Below are 18,806 nucleotides of genomic sequence, written 5' to 3'. Positions count from 1 at the left end.
TTAGTTTTATTTTAATTAAATATACATTAAATATACAAGTTAAATATACAAATTTTATTTTAATTAAATATACATATATACACAGCACATTAAAATTGAAATATATGTATAATAAAGTAAATGTATAAAATATTGACAAATTTTGATGTAAGATATTTTGAATACAAAATATTTCTTTTATAAAAATAATAAGAAAGTTTATAAAATTATTCATTAATTATCTCTTGAATTAAAACATCTAAATAAGAAATAAGAAATACTAAAATAAGAAATTTTTTGCTAGTTAATGTAACATATAAATACTATTTTTAGAGATTATTTTAGAGATTATTTTCAAACAATTATTTTGCGTATATCAAATATACGTGTCAATTTTAAGTACATCATATATTTGATGAAATATATGACTTAAAATTAAACTTCCAAGGTATTCTTTGTTAAAAGCTTAACAATTATGATCAAAGATAAAATATATAGTTACGTTTAATTTATTAAGAAAAAAATAATTACGTTAATTGAAGCTTATCTTTAAAAATTTTGATAAAATTTTATAAATGTATGATAACATATAAATATGAAGAAAAATACTGCAATATAATTTTTTTCATCAAGTTTAAAATATACAAAAGAGAAGAAGAAATTCAATAAATTATTTGCATGATCTCGACACATATTTAACGTTTTCTTACATTATATAAAAATATTTTGAGAATAATGTAAAATATTCATTTTTATGAATGAAATCAAAAGACACATATAATTAGACATATATAATTTTTCTAGATAAAGTAAACTAAACGATATTTTTCTAAATTTATTTCATTTCTCTATCTTCTAGAATAAGATAAAATTATCAGTTGATGATACAGTTTAAAATACAATATATTATGAAATTCAATTTTCAATTCAATTCAATTTAATATTTGCAATATATTTAAACTTTCTACATATATGTGTTGGATTTTTTAAATATATTTTCAAAAATAATGTGTAGGAGAAAAAGAGATCCGGATGATAAATAAAATTCATAGAATAAAAGGTTAAGGAAGAGATATTAGGTGTTGAGTACGTAAAAGCGATTTTAATGTGCTAAAATAATATTTACAAAAAATTTTAACAAAGTATGTTTGAAATAATAAATAATTAAAAAATAAACGTTTCAATTCACTTCGAATACTTATCAATATCGTTTATAATAAATCTTAAATTAATGCAAATCGAAGTTGTTCGAACGCAAAAAAACATCGCGGTAAAAACGTATAGTAAAATAGCAGAAAGAGAAACACTATCGAAAAAACGATCGCATAATTAAAAAATCACAAAAAATCTCGAGATAGACGAAGAAGACGACAAAAGGGGGATCTCTCGAACGAAGAAAGCCAGTCCATCCAAAAATTAATCTCGAGGATAAAATGCGTAAAGTTAGGTGGTAAATCCAACAATTAAACTCCAGTGACTCTCGAACATCTCAAATGCTAAAATCACGTTGTTAAAATAATAAAAATTAGTAACATCTGAAATTAAAATATAAAGTAACAGAAATGAGAAAATATTAATCTGAATCCAAGCACAAAAAATCCGTTATAGAATTATAAAAATTATTGATAAAAACAATATACTTGTCAAAAAGAAAATAATATCTGTGGGTGATCTGGCGAATAATTAACAACGCTCTTGCTAATTAAATAATAAATTTATTACAACGATCACAATGTTCGGTAGTGAAACGTAAACCCGTACAAGAGATGATAGCGAGACTAGTATAAGGCACGAGCACTGGATGTGACTCCTGTGAAGGCGTGGAAGTCAGTGAGTGTCTCGAAGTCAGGATTCCGCATGCATGATCCGAGGGAAGATTTTTATGGTAGAAGAAATTCTATAAAAAACCATGTGTTTGCCACGTGTTGTTTGGCGATATATAGGCTCGGTGGAAGGCTACGAAACATACAAGGGTTGTAAATTCTGCCAAAGTGAAAGTGGATGTCGGATGCATGCAGGGATTAGAAAGCTGACAGCATATGTGAAGATGAAGGAAAATTTAGTATAATATATAAGGGAGAATATATGTACACGTGTGATACAGACGGAGTAGGAGACAATTGTCCCTACAGTACCCCCCTGCTAGTGTTTAACGATAGGAATCATGCAAATCCTCCTTGTAGCCGGTCCGGGAAGCGGACACGTCTACCTGATTTGGTTACGTGTTTAGTCGAGTTTCCTAGTGCTGGTTTCTGCTGTGTATGTCTTTGTGTATCTGGTAGGTCTGTGATCACAGTGTCCTTTCCGGAGGGACCTGGAGCGTCCTCTACGTTGCTGCCATCCTGAGAGACGACTGGATCGTCGGCCATGATGTACGCTGGTTTAAGGCGGTCGATGGAAACGGTAACGTCGCGGCCGTTTATGCGAACCACGAACGTCTTCTCTGCCCGTTTGATTACTTTGTATGGGCCGTCATACGGTTGTTGCAGAGGCTGTTTGAGACCATCATGGCGTATAAAGACTTCCTCCGAGGTAGCAAGGTCTTTAAAAACGAATGTCTTTCCCGTACCGTGGCGAGATACCTTCGTCGGTCTCAATTCCCTCAGATGTTGGCGTAGCTCCTTGACGAAATCTGACACGTTGTCCGCTGCGTTGTTGCAATATAGAGATCCTAAGAACTCGCCGGGAAGACGCAGCGACTGCCCGTAGACCATATCGGCCGCCGTGGCTTGCAGGTCCTCTTTCCAAGCTGAGCGGATTCCCAGCAAGACGGTGGAAAGGCTCTGTGTCCAACGGCACTGTTGTTGGCACATGATTGCTGCTTTCAGTTGACGGTGCAGCCGTTCAACCATGCCGTTGGCTGAAGGGTGATAAGCGGTTGTTCTCAAGTGAGTCGTACCTAACAAGTGATTTAATTGCTTGAAAAGATACGACTCAAATTGTCCTGGTCTGTGGTTATTCTCAACGGCGTGCCAAATCGAGATATTCATCCGTCGTAGAGAGCACGTGCGACCGTTGAAGCTTCTTGGTCGTGCAGGGGGACAGCTTCTGGCCAGCGAGTGTATCGATCTACCATAGTCAGGCAGTATCGATGTCCTTCTGACAATGGCATGATTATGATGTCGATGTGAATATGCTCAAACCTGGCAGAAGGTGGCGCGAATGTGCCGACAGGTGAGGAGACATGGCGAGAGATCTTGGCACGTTGGCACTGGATGCAGCTGCGGGCCCATTGTCTGCAATCAGATTTAATCGACGGCCAAACGTAACGTTGGGTTACGAGCTTAACCGTCGCGTTGATTCCCGGGTGGGACAGCTGGTGCAATGAGTCGAATGCAATTTTCCTGAGCCCTTGGGTAACGAAGGGCCGCGCTATTTGCGTTGAGACGTCGCAAAATACCGCAACGTTGGTGCCAGGAATGCGTACTTCTTTTATTAATAGTGTGGAATCTTCTTCCAAGTATCGCTGGAGCTCTTCATCCTCTTGTTGGGCTGCTGCCAAGGCTTCAAAATCGAGCGTATGCTGAATTTCCTCCACGCGCGACAGAGCGTCCGCTACCACGTTGTCCTCCCCGGACACATGGCGGATATCGGTGGTGAACTGTCCGATGAAGTCTAGGTGTCTGAACTGCCGAGGTGAGCATTGGGCCGTCTTCTTGAGGAATGCATAGACGAGAGGTTTGTGGTCCGTGTAGACTGTGAATGATCGTCCCTCCACGGTGTACCTGAAGTGCTTAATTGCTAGGTAAATAGCAAGTAACTCCCGATCGTAGGCTTCGTACTTTGCTTCCGCAGGACTTAGCTTCTTGGAAAAGAACTCAAGGGGTTGCCAGGCACCTCCGATCCGTTGTTGGAGGGCTGCTCCGACTGCGTAGTCTGACGCGTCGCTGAAGATTGCGAGCGGTGCGTTGGGCTCAGGATGAGCCAGCAAGGTTGCTTGGGCTAAGCATTCCTTGCTTGCTTCAAATGCCTCTATGGTTGTTGATGTCCAGTTGACTGGCGATTTCCCTTTTACATTACCTAGCAGTAGATTGTTAAGCGGTGCTTGAGTCTCCTTGGGCAAGAATCTTCTATAAAAATTCAACATGCCCAAGAATTGACGCAACTTCTTCACAGTGTCAGATCGTGGATAGGCCCGTATAGCGTCGACCTTTTCCGGTAACGGGCGCGTTCCTGTGCCGGAAACGAGGTAGCCAAGAAATTTAACTTCGGGCTGTCCAAATACGCACTTAGCTGGGTTGATGACGATACCATACTTCTTCAGCCGCTCAAACAGTATTCTCAGGTGTTCTACATGTTCTGCTTCCGACGTTGATGCGATGAGGATATCGTCAATGTACGCGTAGCAGAATTCCAGCCCTTGCAGCACCTCGTCGATAAAGCGCTGGAAGGTCTGCGCGGCATTACGCAGCCCGAAGGTCATGTACTCGAACTCGAAGAGTCCGAAGGGCGTCGTGATGGCCGTCTTTGGAATGTCCTCCTCCGCGACAGGAATCTGATTGAAGGCTCGTACCAGATCGAAAGTGGAAAAGACGTTTTTCCCACGGAGTGACTGGGAGAAATCCTGGATGTGTCTCACGGGATATCGATCCGGATAGGTTCTCGCATTAAGGGCGCGGTAATCTCCGCAAGGCCGCCAGTCGTCGCCCCTCTTCGGCACCATGTGCAAAGGCGATGCCCAGGAGCTCTGCGACGGGCGAGCGATTCCCAGGCGCAGCATGGCCTCGAACTCCTTCTTCGCCGCCTCCAACTTCTCCGTTGAAAGGCGACGTGGCCTCTGTGCGACGGGTGGCCCTGGGGTGGTGGTGATGTGATGCCTCGTCGAGTGACTTACGGCCTTAGACGCTCCATCCGGTCGTGTCACCTCCGGGAATTGGTGGAGGAGCTCATGATGCCGCGATGAGCCTGAAATGGTCTTAACGCTCGGAATGTCACACTCAATCACCCTTCCACGAGAGGTGAGTTGAGTGGTTGCGTCCAATAGCCGCTGGTTCCTCATGTCCACCAGGAGTCCGTAGTGTACGAGGAAGTCTGCGCCGATGATCGGCTTGGACACAGCGGCAACGACAAATCTCCAGGTGAATTGCCGTCGCAGTCCAAAGTCCAGTGTGAGCGCTATCGTTCCGTATGTGGCGATGGTTGTTTCGTTCGCCGCGGAGAGCTCGTAGTTTGATTTCGCACGGGGTCCCGGCAGATGCGAGCGTGGGAATACACACACGTCGGCCCCCGTATCAATTAAGAACTGTGTCTTCGTGGACCGGTCACTGACGAAGAGGCGGCGCGATATCGCGGGGCTGATGTCGTCGGCCGCCATTAGCGACTGCCCTGTTCGTTTCCCGATGAATTATCGTCGTATTTACACGGCTTGGTGCAATTTCTTGCCAGCGCCCCGTACCAGCAAATATCGCTAGCTGCACTAGGAAGCCGGCTCCGCGATCGCGCACGCGACCGGGAGCGTGAGCGTGGCGGGGAACGTGAGCGTGATCCTTCGCAGGCTTCGCAGGATCCGCCAATAGGATGACGCGCTCCTTGCGTAATGACCTCGATGGCCGCGAGTCTTTGCACTATCTCCGTCATCATGCGGGTTAGACTGTCATCATGAGCCGGGCAGGGTGCGGTGGCTGTTGTCTCCGCGATGAGTCCAACTGGTCCGTACAAATCCGCAATTGAATCCGCGATATCGGCTCGTTTCTCGAGCGTGAGGTCCCGATGCGCCGCGAGGAGTGCTTGGACATGTCTAGGCAGACGGCCTAACCAGAGCGTCTGCAAGATGTCCTCTGGGAACTCCTTACCGGCAAGGCCACGTAGATGTCGGAGAAACTGTGACGGCTTGCGGTCTCCGAGAGGCTCGTTTTCTAGTAAACGACGCGTGTTCTGCTCGCGCGACGAGCCAAGGCGCTTGATAAGCTCGCTCTTCAAAAGCTCGTATGATCGTTCCTCTCTCATGAGTATATCGCGAATCTCCAGGGCATACCTTTGATCGAGGGCTATGATGACATGGCCATATTTGATGCTGTCCTGAGTTACCCCCGCAGCTGCGAAACCGCCCTCGAGCATCATAAACCACAACTCCGGGTCCGTGGGTATGAACGGTGGTACCTTCACTGACACTTGATCGATCGAGGTTGCACGCGACGGGTCCGTAATTTCGCGGTTCGTGACACCACTAGCGTTGTTGTGCGCCATACTGATAAACTCGGAGCGTCCAGCACTACGATGCACAGCACAGATCACTCACGATTCGCAAGAACAACAAATTTCAGATCACGTCGGGGTCACCAATTTGTGGGTGATCTGGCGAATAATTAACAACGCTCTTGCTAATTAAATAATAAATTTATTACAACGATCACAATGTTTGGTAGTGAAACGTAAACCCGTACAAGAGATGATAGCGAGACTAGTATAAGGCACGAGCACTGGATGTGACTCCTGTGAAGGCGTGGAAGTCAGTGAGTGTCTCGAAGTCAGGATTCCGCATGCATGATCCGAGGAAAGATTTTTATGGTAGGAGAAATTCTATAAAAAACCATGTGTTTGCCACGTGTTGTTTGGCGATCTATAGGCTCGGTGGAAGGCTACGAAACATACAAGGGTTGTAAATTCTGCCAAAGTGAAAGTAGATGTCGGATGCATGCAGGGATTAGAAAGCTGACAGCATATGTGAAGATGAAGGAAAATTTAGTATAATATATAAGGGAGAATATATGTACACGTGTGATACAGACGGAATAGGAGACAATTGTCCCTACATATCACTTAGCAGAACAGGAAGACAACAAATAATACACGCGATAGAATACAAACGCTGACAAAGGAATCATAACGGATACGGGATGCAAGAAACACAGGTGGTGGGAGAAATAGGTGACGTATTAGGAACTTAAAAAGCATGATGACATCTAAATAGTTTGAACATCTAAAATGATATTGAATTATTGGATAAGTTGTACCTTCCTATCATTAAAAAGGTATCGACACTTAAAAGTTCCTGCGAAATATCTTTCTTCTCTCTCTTCTCAGTAAACATGATAACATCTAAAGACATCTTAATAACGTTTTAATGATCTTTACGTCATTAATATGTCATTAAGACGTTTTCGCAATAAAGACTTTATATTTTACGTTGGAACGATATCCCTATTCTCTCATCTAATCATTCCGTATTCACGCAATCTACCGATCACGGATCATCATCATTCGCCTCTGCAGCTTATCAGAACTCGGATTCGAGTGTCTTTACAAATTGCCTTGAAAGAGGTAGACCTTTTAACTGTTACGATGCGAACTTGATATTGGAAGAGCGCGGGTGCGGACATAGGATCGTTTCTGGTGTAATAAACTCTTATGTACTTCTCAAATCTTGTGCGGTCGTTAGTGTCGAGTTCCATGTGAACCCGAGTTACGTGCCCATACAGCACATGAACATTGAATAAACATCGCAGAAACGTTGCAATACAATTTCGCAATGTTGCATCCACGTTATAAAATATAGATTCAACGTTGAAAATAAATTACAGAAACGTCTAATGTCCGCTGAATTGCAATGTCTTGTAGATATAGCAATTCAATATTCAAAAAACATTTATTTAATATTGATTTATTGTTGATTTAATATTGATTTAACATTGATAAATATTGACTTAATGGTTGCTTAGCAAAACATTTTTTTACAACTGCTTTTTTACAATTTAAAAGTTTTCTGTGTTGAGATTAGATTTTTTTAAGTCTAAAAAATTAATCCAATCTCAATTTAAGAAAACTTTTAATAGTTGGAAGTAAAATGTTCTACTAAACACAACTATATATATTATGCGATTTCATAATAAATAACTTCATAATAAAATGTTAAATTTGTATAAAGATGTTTTATTTAAAAAATAGAATATGTGTGTGTGTGTGTGTGTGTGTGTGTGTGTGTGTGTGTGTGTGTGTGTGTGTGTGTGTGTGTGTGTGTGTGTGTGTGTGTGTGTGTGTGTGTGTGTGTGTGTGTGTGTGTGTGTGTGTGTGTGCCCTAACACATGTAGATACTGAGAATGTTCGAAGAATATCGCAAAAGTACAATATATTCTCAGAATATTCGAGATACATACTATGATATATTAAGTATATACTAAGAATGCTCTAATGTCCGCCTATTTTGGTTAATAGTAAATACAGAGAATACCTTGTAATATAATTTATATATGTAATGTAAATATTTTTGATAAATGCCGTAAACACACACACTATTTCTCATTTCTTAATTTTAAATAATCTTTTTAATATTCTAAATCCAGGAATCCAGAACAACCAGGAATCCAGAACAACCAAACTACTAAACAAATTTTAAATTAAATCAGTTTATTATAAATTAAACTGACTAAAAAGAAAAAAGAAGAAACTTTGGAACTCATGTTCGTACCAGTCCTTTATGTCCATTTCACCAAAAATTAAGAACGAATTTGATAGCGCGTGTAGCGGCAAAATGAGGAAACACATGCAATATTATAGAATATCCTGAAAATATACGAGAAAGAATATACTAATATGAGATATTCAAAGTATATTCTGAGAATATATGTAAAATAATATACAACAAGTGATGTTATGAGATTATTCTCAGTATATTACATCTGTAATGTATATTTAGAGTATAGAATATTCGAATGCTGAATATCATGTGCTGTTAGGCTAATTAATATAAATTTTAAATTATATATAAATGTAAATAAATAAATAAATAAATGAATAAATAAATAAATGTATATATATATATATATATATGTGTATGTATGTATATATATATATATATATATATATATATATATATATACGTATATATGCAGGGTAATTCTAAATAATCTTATGTTTTTGCAAAGACATAATCTTGATCGAATTCTAAGACGATTTTTCCTTTGGCGAAATTTCGTACAAAGCATAGTTTTTGAATTATTAAGAGAAATATTTTACTTATTACGGGTCGGATACAAGAGGCATGCAAGGGCGGCGCAACTGACCGTCAGACGCGGGCGCTCACGCAGGGCGTCTTCGGCGATCAGCTGTTCGCTATACTGTGCACGAACATACATGCGAATACATACATTCTCTCTCTCTCTCTCTCTTCTCCTCCCTCCCAAAAATATGTAATTGTTAATTGAAAATTACATATTTTTTTTCATAAAAACAACAATGTGTTTTCTTTACACCAATTGATTCCTCTCATTATTTTGTACATAAAATTATTAAGGTAAAATGATCGAAAAATGAATATTTTACAAGATATTTTACGGTTTATGTAAAATTAAGAAATGATTTCAAGCCTCATAACTCGAAAAGTACTCAATGAAGAAATACTTTATTATAGCGTTTTGGAAAGCTCTCGAGATAAGCTACACGAATACGTAATAAAAAATAGGGAGTTCTATTTAAGAAATTGACGGTGAATTTCAAATGACTCTCCCATGTCAAATTATTGCCACTACCGGATGGCTCCCTTCAAGCCATACAACTTTTGCCTGAAACATTTCTTTCTTAAGTGCATAGTTTATGAAATATTCGACCAGTCCCGGACTTTTCGGATACTCTGTACACATATACATTTACAAGTTATTTATAGAAGATGGACCTCATATACACATATAGACATTTATTAGATATCTATTAGATAAATTTTTCCGTGTGGGTATTAACTAGAAAACAATTGTATAACATGTTTTAATCTTATCAATTCAAAAGTTAACATACTTTAAAACGATTAAAAAGACAATCAGGAAGTCTCATGTACATGCATATAACAAAAGTAATAAGATGTAAAAAAAATGTACTATAGTTTAGATTGTGAAATATAAATAATCAACCGAATGTATAATTTGATTGACAAATTCAAATAACAATGTAATCTACATGAATACTATACATTATTACACTTTATTATATTCTTAAAAAATTTGTTTTTATTAAAATTTATTTCCAAAGAGCTATTTTTTCTTGTATCGTTTATCCATACAAAACATCACGTGTAATTTAGTTAAAAAATTAATTGTTAGTTCAATATATCTGATAAAATGTACATTTTATATTATATGTCTTACACGGTCACATAATTAATTATAATTATCGACAAATGACTGACAATTATTTTATAAGTTCATTTTATTAAATGCAGAGTACATATGCAATAGCATATAGAGTGTAATGATTAAGGAAAATTATCTGATCAATTATATTTTCTCATTATTATAATATGCGAAGTCATGTATTCGAAATTTTGTATTTGAGATAAATGTTGATCATGTAGTTTCCGCAATTCATCGTGACTCACTTCCTTATTCGCACATCTTTTGTGTTGGCGCGTACACTTTATAATTTGATCCAACTTGGACCACGACAGCCAGTACCATTTCCAGTCACTTCGTGATAAGTTGATCGGCTGAGATAGATCCAAATGTGTCAATTGCTGTAATCGTCCATTACGATACCGCATTCAAGTACGTCATATTTATTATTTATCATTTATTATTATTATCATATATATTTAGTATTATTATCATATACAGACAGAGAACGTCCTTAATTTTTGTATTTCAATGACAGATTTCTTCGCGAAAATCGTTCATTTGATGATGAAAAGAATGTGAATTATCAATAGATAATTGATTTGAAAAAGTGATGCAATGTGTCTCCATTCATTAATTTACATACAATAATAATAACACGTGAGTTTGACATTTACCTAAGATAAGAATGACGTGAGTCAGATATGTTTATATTTTGAAGTGATAAACGATATTACTGATTATATTCGTTGCGTTAATACGATTGTAGCAGTATGCAAATTATTATTTTGCAAGCATAATATTAAAACACATGGTCCAATCCAAAACTTTATATAGAGTGTATAGTTCATTATCTTAGGAACTTTTCTACTTATGTTATTTACGGTTTTACTCATTTTATCTCCACTTCGCTATTATAAATGCTCGACAGCATTCCTTCGCGATTTTACGATATAGAAAAAAAATATTGATATAGAATATAGTATATTAAAGTGAAGAAATGAGATTTCTCATTCGGTTGATTTCAACGTGGCAAATTTGTGCTAAATAGATATAGAATTATATATTTAATTAAGATTATGTATTTATTAAAAGCATAAAATAAAATTTTATTTATTATTGCTTATCTTTAAATTACATTAATAAATTTTAAATGAAAAGTAATTTGCATGTCATAATTTAAATGCGTTACATTTTACGAAATTGCATCACTCTTTTGTTAACAATCTACAAAATTACAAATTGTTACAAATTCTTACAATTTACAAATTATTTACACATATCTATAAGTGACTTATCGATTATTCCGATATCGATAAAACTTGATTAAAAAATTAGTTCAAAAATTTAGTTTATTATTACGACGTTTTGACCATATGGTTGTGGTCCTTATCAAGTACATACTGCAAAGATTATAAATTGATAAATTAATTGACAGTTTCAATATATAACACGCTCAACAAATTAAAATGTAACAATGTTAATATACCGAAGCCAAAAATCAGGAGACCGGCATAGACGATGATCTTATAAATTGCACAAATCACATTAACAAACCATTATTTATTAAAAGATTTAAATTAGAGAGAAATTGATGTGTCCGTGAGAGACTTCGTCAAGAGACTAAAAACAAACGCTATGAGACGGGACTATGTGACCTTTATTATTTTATCGTAAATATTATTTAAATTATCTGTGTCTTTCTGTAGGTTGATTAAATTATTATTAAATTTTTTGATGAAAAACATCTCAGCAATTTCTCTCTTTCGAACATATTTTTCGTTATGCAAAATATTAGGTTTCGACCAGTCAAAATCGTGTCTAGATTCTAATCTATGTTTGCTAATAACCGAATGATTAGATTCGTGTAACTTTATATTGTTGCAATGTTCTTTTAATCGCGTACGTAAATGTCTTTTTGTTTGCCCGATGTATGACAAATTGCAATCTTTACAATTTAATTTATATACAACACCTGTCTTATCATTATTCTGTAAATTATCTTTACTACGTCTAATTAAATTATTTAGTTTTTTAGTTATTTTGTAGACGACGTTAAAAGCGCTATTTTTCAGAAGGCGATACAAATCATGACTCGAATTCTCCACATATGGAATTGAAATAAATTGAGTCTTGTCATTAATATTTTTTCAATAATCCTTTGATTATTCGACTAGCGATATTAAGATATTTATTAATTAAAAAATTAGTTATAATAAACTTATACTTTGTTAAATATGCATTTAATGCTTATCAACCTTTTTATTAAATTTTGGATTTGTTGAAATGGAATAAACAATGAGTTTTTATAATGAAATATTATTTTTTCTTTTTTAGAAAACATCGCTCTAAATAATTGATTGGCAACAACAGAACAATGGGACCTTTTGAAATACTATGCGGTATTGCGGCTATATTTCTCGCGGCTTATTATTATTTCACATCAAACTACGATTTCTGGAAGTCACGTGGCATTCGCGGTCCAAAACCGATACCAGTTTTTGGTAATTTTAAAGACGTTAAGCTTAATAAAAAGTTCGCAGGAGATTATTTAATGGAATTATACAATGAATATAAAAATGAATCCATGATTGGAATATTCAATAGAAAGACACCTATTCTTATTGTAAAAAATCCAGATTTAATTAAGGATATTCTTATCAAAGATTTTTCTAAGTTCGCCGATAGAGGACTTCCTGTCAGTGAAAAAGTATGTAGATAATTTAAATTTTATTATAATATTGTAATTATATAAAGATGATAACTTTACATATATTACGATATTTTCCAATAATCAAAATTATTCAAAAGATTATATTAATTTTAAATAGCCTTACGTTTTTTCAACTATTATTAAATTATTTTAAATTATTTTTAAATAATTATAATTTAATGAAATCGATAAATTTATTTGACTGTACTTGTTTTTTATTATATCGTAGGCTGATCCACTATCGCAACACCTTATCGCTTTAGAGCCTAAAAGATGGCGACCTTTAAGGATAAAGTTGTCGCCCGTTTTTACATCTGGTAAGCTAAAAGAAATGTTCTCTTTAATATCGGAATGCGCCGATCATCTTGAACAATATATTGAGAAATTGGTGAGGAAAAACGAGCCTATAGAATGCTGCGAGGTAACAGCAAAATATACGACTGATGTAATCGGTACTTGTGCATTCGGCATCGAAATGAATGCTCTATCAGACGAAGACAGTGAATTTCGTAGGATGGGAAGAATAGTTTTCACGCCAACCTGGCAAAATATTTTACGGATGACAATAAGACAAGCCCTTCCATGGCTCTATGAAATGCTCGGTTATATCCTACCACAATCAGAGATCAACCAATTTTTCAGACGTATTGTCATAGAAACTATGAATTATAGAGAAACAAATAATGTCATTAGGCATGATTTCATTGATATGCTGCGCGAGTTAAAAAAGAATCCAGATAAAGAGGGTGATATCAGTAAGTAACGACTGTATATTTTTATGAAAATTTTTTGTGACACAAGAAATTTTTAAAATGATAATTTTTTAAATTTTTGACAATGTTTATGAGTCTTTGTATATATAAATTTATAGATTAATAGTAATATATATTAATATTATACGTTAATTGTAGCTTAATAGTAGATTATTCATAATTTGTAATATTTGATGTAATATTTGAAGGATTAAAATTAATTGTAAAAAAATATCGTATTTCAGAGATGACCGAAAGTTTGATAGCTGCTCAAGCGTTCGTATTTTTCCTTGCCGGTTTTGAAACTTCATCGACGACTATGAGTCATGCGCTTTACGAATTGGCATTAAATCAACAAATACAAGATAAGCTACGTGAGGAAATTGATCACGAGTACACCAAACATGGTAGCAATTTAACATATGAAAATGTAAAAGAGATGAATTACTTAGATAAAGTTTTCAAAGGTACATCATTCAAAAAAAATAATTTGCTATTAATTTTCAGTAGCATTATAATATCAATAGTTTTATTGCTAATAAATTTTAATACATATATGTACACATTTCGATAATTTATACTTCACAAACAAATTTTCAAATAATTCTTTCTTGCATTACTTTTAATATATGCAGAAACTTTACGAAAATATCCACCAGCGACATATCTTATGCGACAATCGACATCAAGTTATACTTTCAATGGTACTACACTTGACATAACAAAAAATCAAAAAGTATGGATTCCGATTTTCGCGATTCATCGAGATCCGGATATTTATCCAAAGCCAGATACTTTTGATCCAGAAAGATTTAATCATGAAGCAATACAAACCAGGCATCCGATGCACTATCTACCTTTTGGTGATGGTCCAAGAAATTGTATTGGTAAAGTGATATACGTATATTTAAATACATTTCATTCAGTTTTGTTTGTTTTGCTTTTACATGTAATATTATTTTAATCGAAAAATTTTTCTCATAATTTTTTTTATTTTCAGGTGCTCGCTTTGCTCTTTATCAGACAAAGATTGGTCTTATAAAGATACTACGAAACTATAAAGTTGAAGTTTGCGATAAAACGCAAATACCCTACATAACTGATCCTAAAGCATTTCTATTAGTACCAAAGGATGGAATATACTTAAGAATAATTAAAATTAATCGAACTTAATTTAAGCTTTATTACAATTCTTAAGAAACAAAGGTAAAAAAATATCCATAAATTAGAATAACCATATTCCGAGCATCAATATATTTTACTAATATTGTTATATTGTAATACTTTTTATGGTGTATATAATAATTAATAATTTGATTTAATTAATTTATTTATGTTGTTAGATGCGTAATTTATTTATGTTGTTATGATGCGTAATATAGATATAACGTGTTTAATTTTAAGTTTTAATTATATGTATACATTGCACATAGAAAGTGAACTATGTAATGTAAATATATAAAATATTGTCAAATCATGTAAAACTATTTGTATGCAAAATATTTTTTGTTAATAAAAATAATAAAATGTTACATAAATATGTTATATAAAATATATTAAAATACTTAAAAAATATATATGTTGTACATAAAAATAATTAAAAATTAAATAAAACTAAAAATGTTCATTAATGTTCTTCACGAAAAATATTCATAATTATCTTTTGAATTAAAATAAAAGATCTTTTGCGAGTTAATATATCATATTAAAACACTATACACAGATCACTTCTAAAAAATTATTTTGATGTTATTTTCAATTTTAATTAAACTTCTACGATATTTATTGTTAAAAGTAATATAATAATTATGATCAAAGATAAAATTGAATTATATTTAGCTAAGACGAAATTGATTACGTTAATTTAGACCTTATTTTTTAAAATCTTGAAAAAGTTTTACTAATGTATAATGAAATAAAAAAATATATAAAGAAATATGTTGAAACATTTTCTTTTTCTGATTTTAGAACATAAAAAAATAACGAAAAAAAATAACATAAGTTATATGCACATTTTCGACACACATTTAACATTTTTTTAATGTGCGAACATTTTGCGATAATTGATATATTATTCATCTCTATAAATAAAACTACAAAAAAATCACAAGAGACGTATATCATTTTCCCAAAAAAATGAATTAAACAATTTTCAAATTTGTTTCGTTTTCCAACTTTCTACAAATCACAAATAAAACATTATCAGTAAATAGAATTAAAACAATATATTACAAAATTCAATTATTTTATTTTATTTTTTGTTATATATTTTGTAACGGCAAGGCTTACTATTGTCTCGCACACCGGACATCCGTCTGCAAGATATAACAATTTTAATTATTTTTAATCATAATATTGACATTCGATAGAGGTTCAGTCTAATCACATCAGAAATATATATAATAATAATTCGCTATATCTCTTTCCGAAATAATGACTTATCTTTTTACTCTTCGAGATGTCCCTCGTTGGCTCTCTCAGCTGTTCCAGAACCTCGAATTTCTTCTGTATTTTGTGAAAAAGACTGTGGAAATTATGAAGAAGCTGGCCAGATCTCACTTTCTGGATATTCACTTCTTCTATTTCCTTCTTCTTTCCAAATGGACAGATCAAACATAGGAAAATCATCGATTTCCCGATGTTTGCCGTGCCAGAATCTCAGAATGAAAGAAGATGAGCAGAGACGAGGCTCTCACACTTCGATCATTATAGATCGGCACGTTATATTAGTTAAACATTTGCATGTGTGAAATTGAGGGAAACAAATTTTGCCTTTAAAGGCTGCAGTTCAAGTTTGATTATCACTTGTTACAATTTTTCTTTTTTTATACAACACATTAGTGATGTGTGGAGCGTAAAGTAATCGTCAATAACTAATTCAAATTAGCTTACTGCCATGTCACATACATATACGTCAAACATTAATTACAATTTAACTAATTTCTATGAAGACATTTTTGTTATTACCTCATTCTACATATGATTCATACCTTTCACACATATATACATCAATATTACTAATAAAAATATACACACACACTTACTGGAATCATCATTAACAATAATTCAAAAGTAGTTTAGAGAGAAACCAAACACACATAATATTATGTTTTCTTACTTTTTTTGAACATTATTTTTATCACTGTAATATTTTCGGAGATTGCGACGATTATAAATGCCTATTTCCCTTTATTCATTTTGATAATCAACTAATAAAAACGCATTTTCATCAATATACTGAATTATTTTATATGAATCTTCAAAAAGATGAAAAAATTTGTCAACTATTTTGTCAAAGGCATTGGAGAGATGTCTTACCCTTAACAGATCCAAATCTCCAACTGATAATTTAACCTTCGAAATATTCTCTTATTGCTTTTTACGATATTTGAAATTTCTTTGTAAGTTTTCTTTTAGCCATCATAATGAGATATTCGTGGGAGGGTTTTTCGTTTTCCGGAAATTGAATTGAGAATTTCATCTTGAACCAGTTTATGAGACCTGTACTCTCATAGATCGTTACATTTAATAAATTCTCGATTGTCGGAACTAATTCAACCCACTTCGTATTGCTTTTCCGCAAAGTCCTAAAAAATCCCAATTCGCGCATCATCTATTCTGTAGGATTAGATTGAGGATGCCTAACCGATCTATATAAAACTTTTTCATATTTTCACCATTTAAACGTGCTTTCCGTAATGCAGATGAATTGACTACCATGATCTGATAAAATGCGCATTGGCTGTCCAAATTTTGGAATAAACCCACATAGAAATTGGCATTCTGTGAATGTTTATTAAACCATCATAGCTCCATAGAATATTTATCTCTATGATGGAAGTCAGATAGACATTTATTAGAGATCCATTAAACCGTCATAGCTCTTTGAGATGCTTACATCCACGATGGAAATCAGACAGACGTCCATCAAACATTTATCCTACCTCTATAATAAATATCCTCTTATAGACGTCCATTAGACAATAATAATGGATAATAGATTTACACATAAATAAATAATATTTAAGTAGATAATTAATATTATTAAGATTAATATTATTAAGATTAATATTTAAGTTTTAACATTAATGAAAATTAAAAAAAAATTTCAGCTAATTTTTCAAGTACATATAAACATTTACAATTTAATATTTTTATACATATTTCTAAATATTTATAAATTAATTTATAAATAAAATAAATTTAAACTGTACATAATTATATAAATTAATTGTAAAAATTATTATATTTTAGGTTTATTCATATAATTACTCAAGCTTTTATTAGAAAGAAAACTGATGAGCTGATAAAAAAATGATAAACGTCCATAATAAAAATCAAATATATACTTCTAATGGACGTCTACAATAAATATCAAATATAATACTTCAAATGGACCTCTATTAGACGTCTTTAACTGACATTACATGGATCATTAATAGAGGGCTCATGGAGCCTAGACGATTGATAGATGTTCCGCGGATCATTAATAGAAAGTTCACAAAACCTCATTTGAAGATTAATCGACGCTTCGTAGATCATTAATAGAAGGTTCGCGAAGCCTCAATGGATGACTAACGGACATTGTGTGGATCATTTATAGAGCATTCGCAAAGCATCAATGGACGATTAATCGACGTTCCGTGGACCATTAATAGAGGTTTCATAGAATATGGATGGATGAAATATATAATTATAAATAAAAATAATATTTAAAATTGTAAAAAAAACTTTGTTTATTGAAAATAAAATTACAAATCAACTTGATGTTTAAGGAAAATTAATTTAATGCTCCTTGGTACTCGCCGTGACCATGACGTTGGATTATGACGTCGGAAGCAAGAAATTCCACGCTGAAAATTTTTATGTGCCATTTTTCAATAAAATAATAATTACACAGACTAAGCTTAGCCAGTGCAAAGTTCGAGGCTACGCGCAAGTATACGCAGCCTGCCATCGATCCCTTAGATTACTAATCAACATATGGCAAGCACACGGCTTGTCCTTATGCAACGGTTACTCGTCCCTTAAAATTTTCCTATCATGAAACTTCTCGGATTATGCATACAGAATCCTGGTTTTCCAGAAGACATTCTACATCTCGCTTTCATGGAGTAAATATCGCGCCTGCAGAGAGTCTATCTTGCGCCTATATAGAGAGTCTATCTTGCGCCTCGATAGAGTACACATCGTGACTTGATTTAAATTACACTAAACTTATACAATAAACGGAACGTTCAAATTGTAGATAAAATAAATTCGGAGTATCCATTTAACACGAAACGACAATTATTTATCTCCCGAGATCATTCACATATACATAAT

At 34.0% G+C, this 18,806-nt stretch overlaps 3 protein-coding genes across 3 annotated transcripts; 1 reads left to right on the top strand and 2 right to left on the bottom strand.

Annotated features, from left to right (window-relative positions):
- Positions 1 to 2,141: 2,141 nt before the first annotated feature.
- LOC112637596 lies at positions 2,142 to 2,969 on the bottom strand. Its single transcript, XM_025407645.1, has one exon. The coding sequence runs from the start codon at positions 2,967 to 2,969 to the stop codon at positions 2,142 to 2,144; it is 828 nt and encodes a 275-aa protein (XP_025263430.1).
- A 2,323-nt stretch (positions 2,970 to 5,292) lies between these two features.
- Positions 5,293 to 6,165, bottom strand: LOC105250333. The gene has a single exon (XM_011256358.2). It carries the CDS (start codon positions 6,163 to 6,165, stop codon positions 5,293 to 5,295), a length of 873 nt encoding a protein of 290 aa, XP_011254660.2.
- Positions 6,166 to 10,376: 4,211 nt separating this feature from the next.
- Positions 10,377 to 14,722, top strand: LOC112637591 (probable cytochrome P450 6a13). Its single transcript, XM_025407637.1, has 6 exons — positions 10,377 to 10,448; positions 12,354 to 12,726; positions 12,959 to 13,484; positions 13,727 to 13,948; positions 14,117 to 14,368; positions 14,482 to 14,722. The coding sequence occupies exons 2-6, from the start codon at positions 12,394 to 12,396 to the stop codon at positions 14,652 to 14,654; spliced, it is 1,506 nt and encodes a 501-aa protein (XP_025263422.1). The 5' UTR covers positions 10,377 to 10,448; positions 12,354 to 12,393; the 3' UTR covers positions 14,655 to 14,722.
- The last annotated feature ends 4,084 nt before the right edge of the window (positions 14,723 to 18,806 follow it).

This window comes from Camponotus floridanus, unplaced genomic scaffold (assembly GCF_003227725.1).
Source record: "Camponotus floridanus strain SB8 unplaced genomic scaffold, Cflo_v7.5 scaffold181, whole genome shotgun sequence".
In the NCBI taxonomy this organism is placed as follows: Eukaryota; Metazoa; Arthropoda; class Insecta; order Hymenoptera; family Formicidae; genus Camponotus; species Camponotus floridanus.
This window is presented reverse-complemented; position numbering and strand designations above follow the sequence as displayed.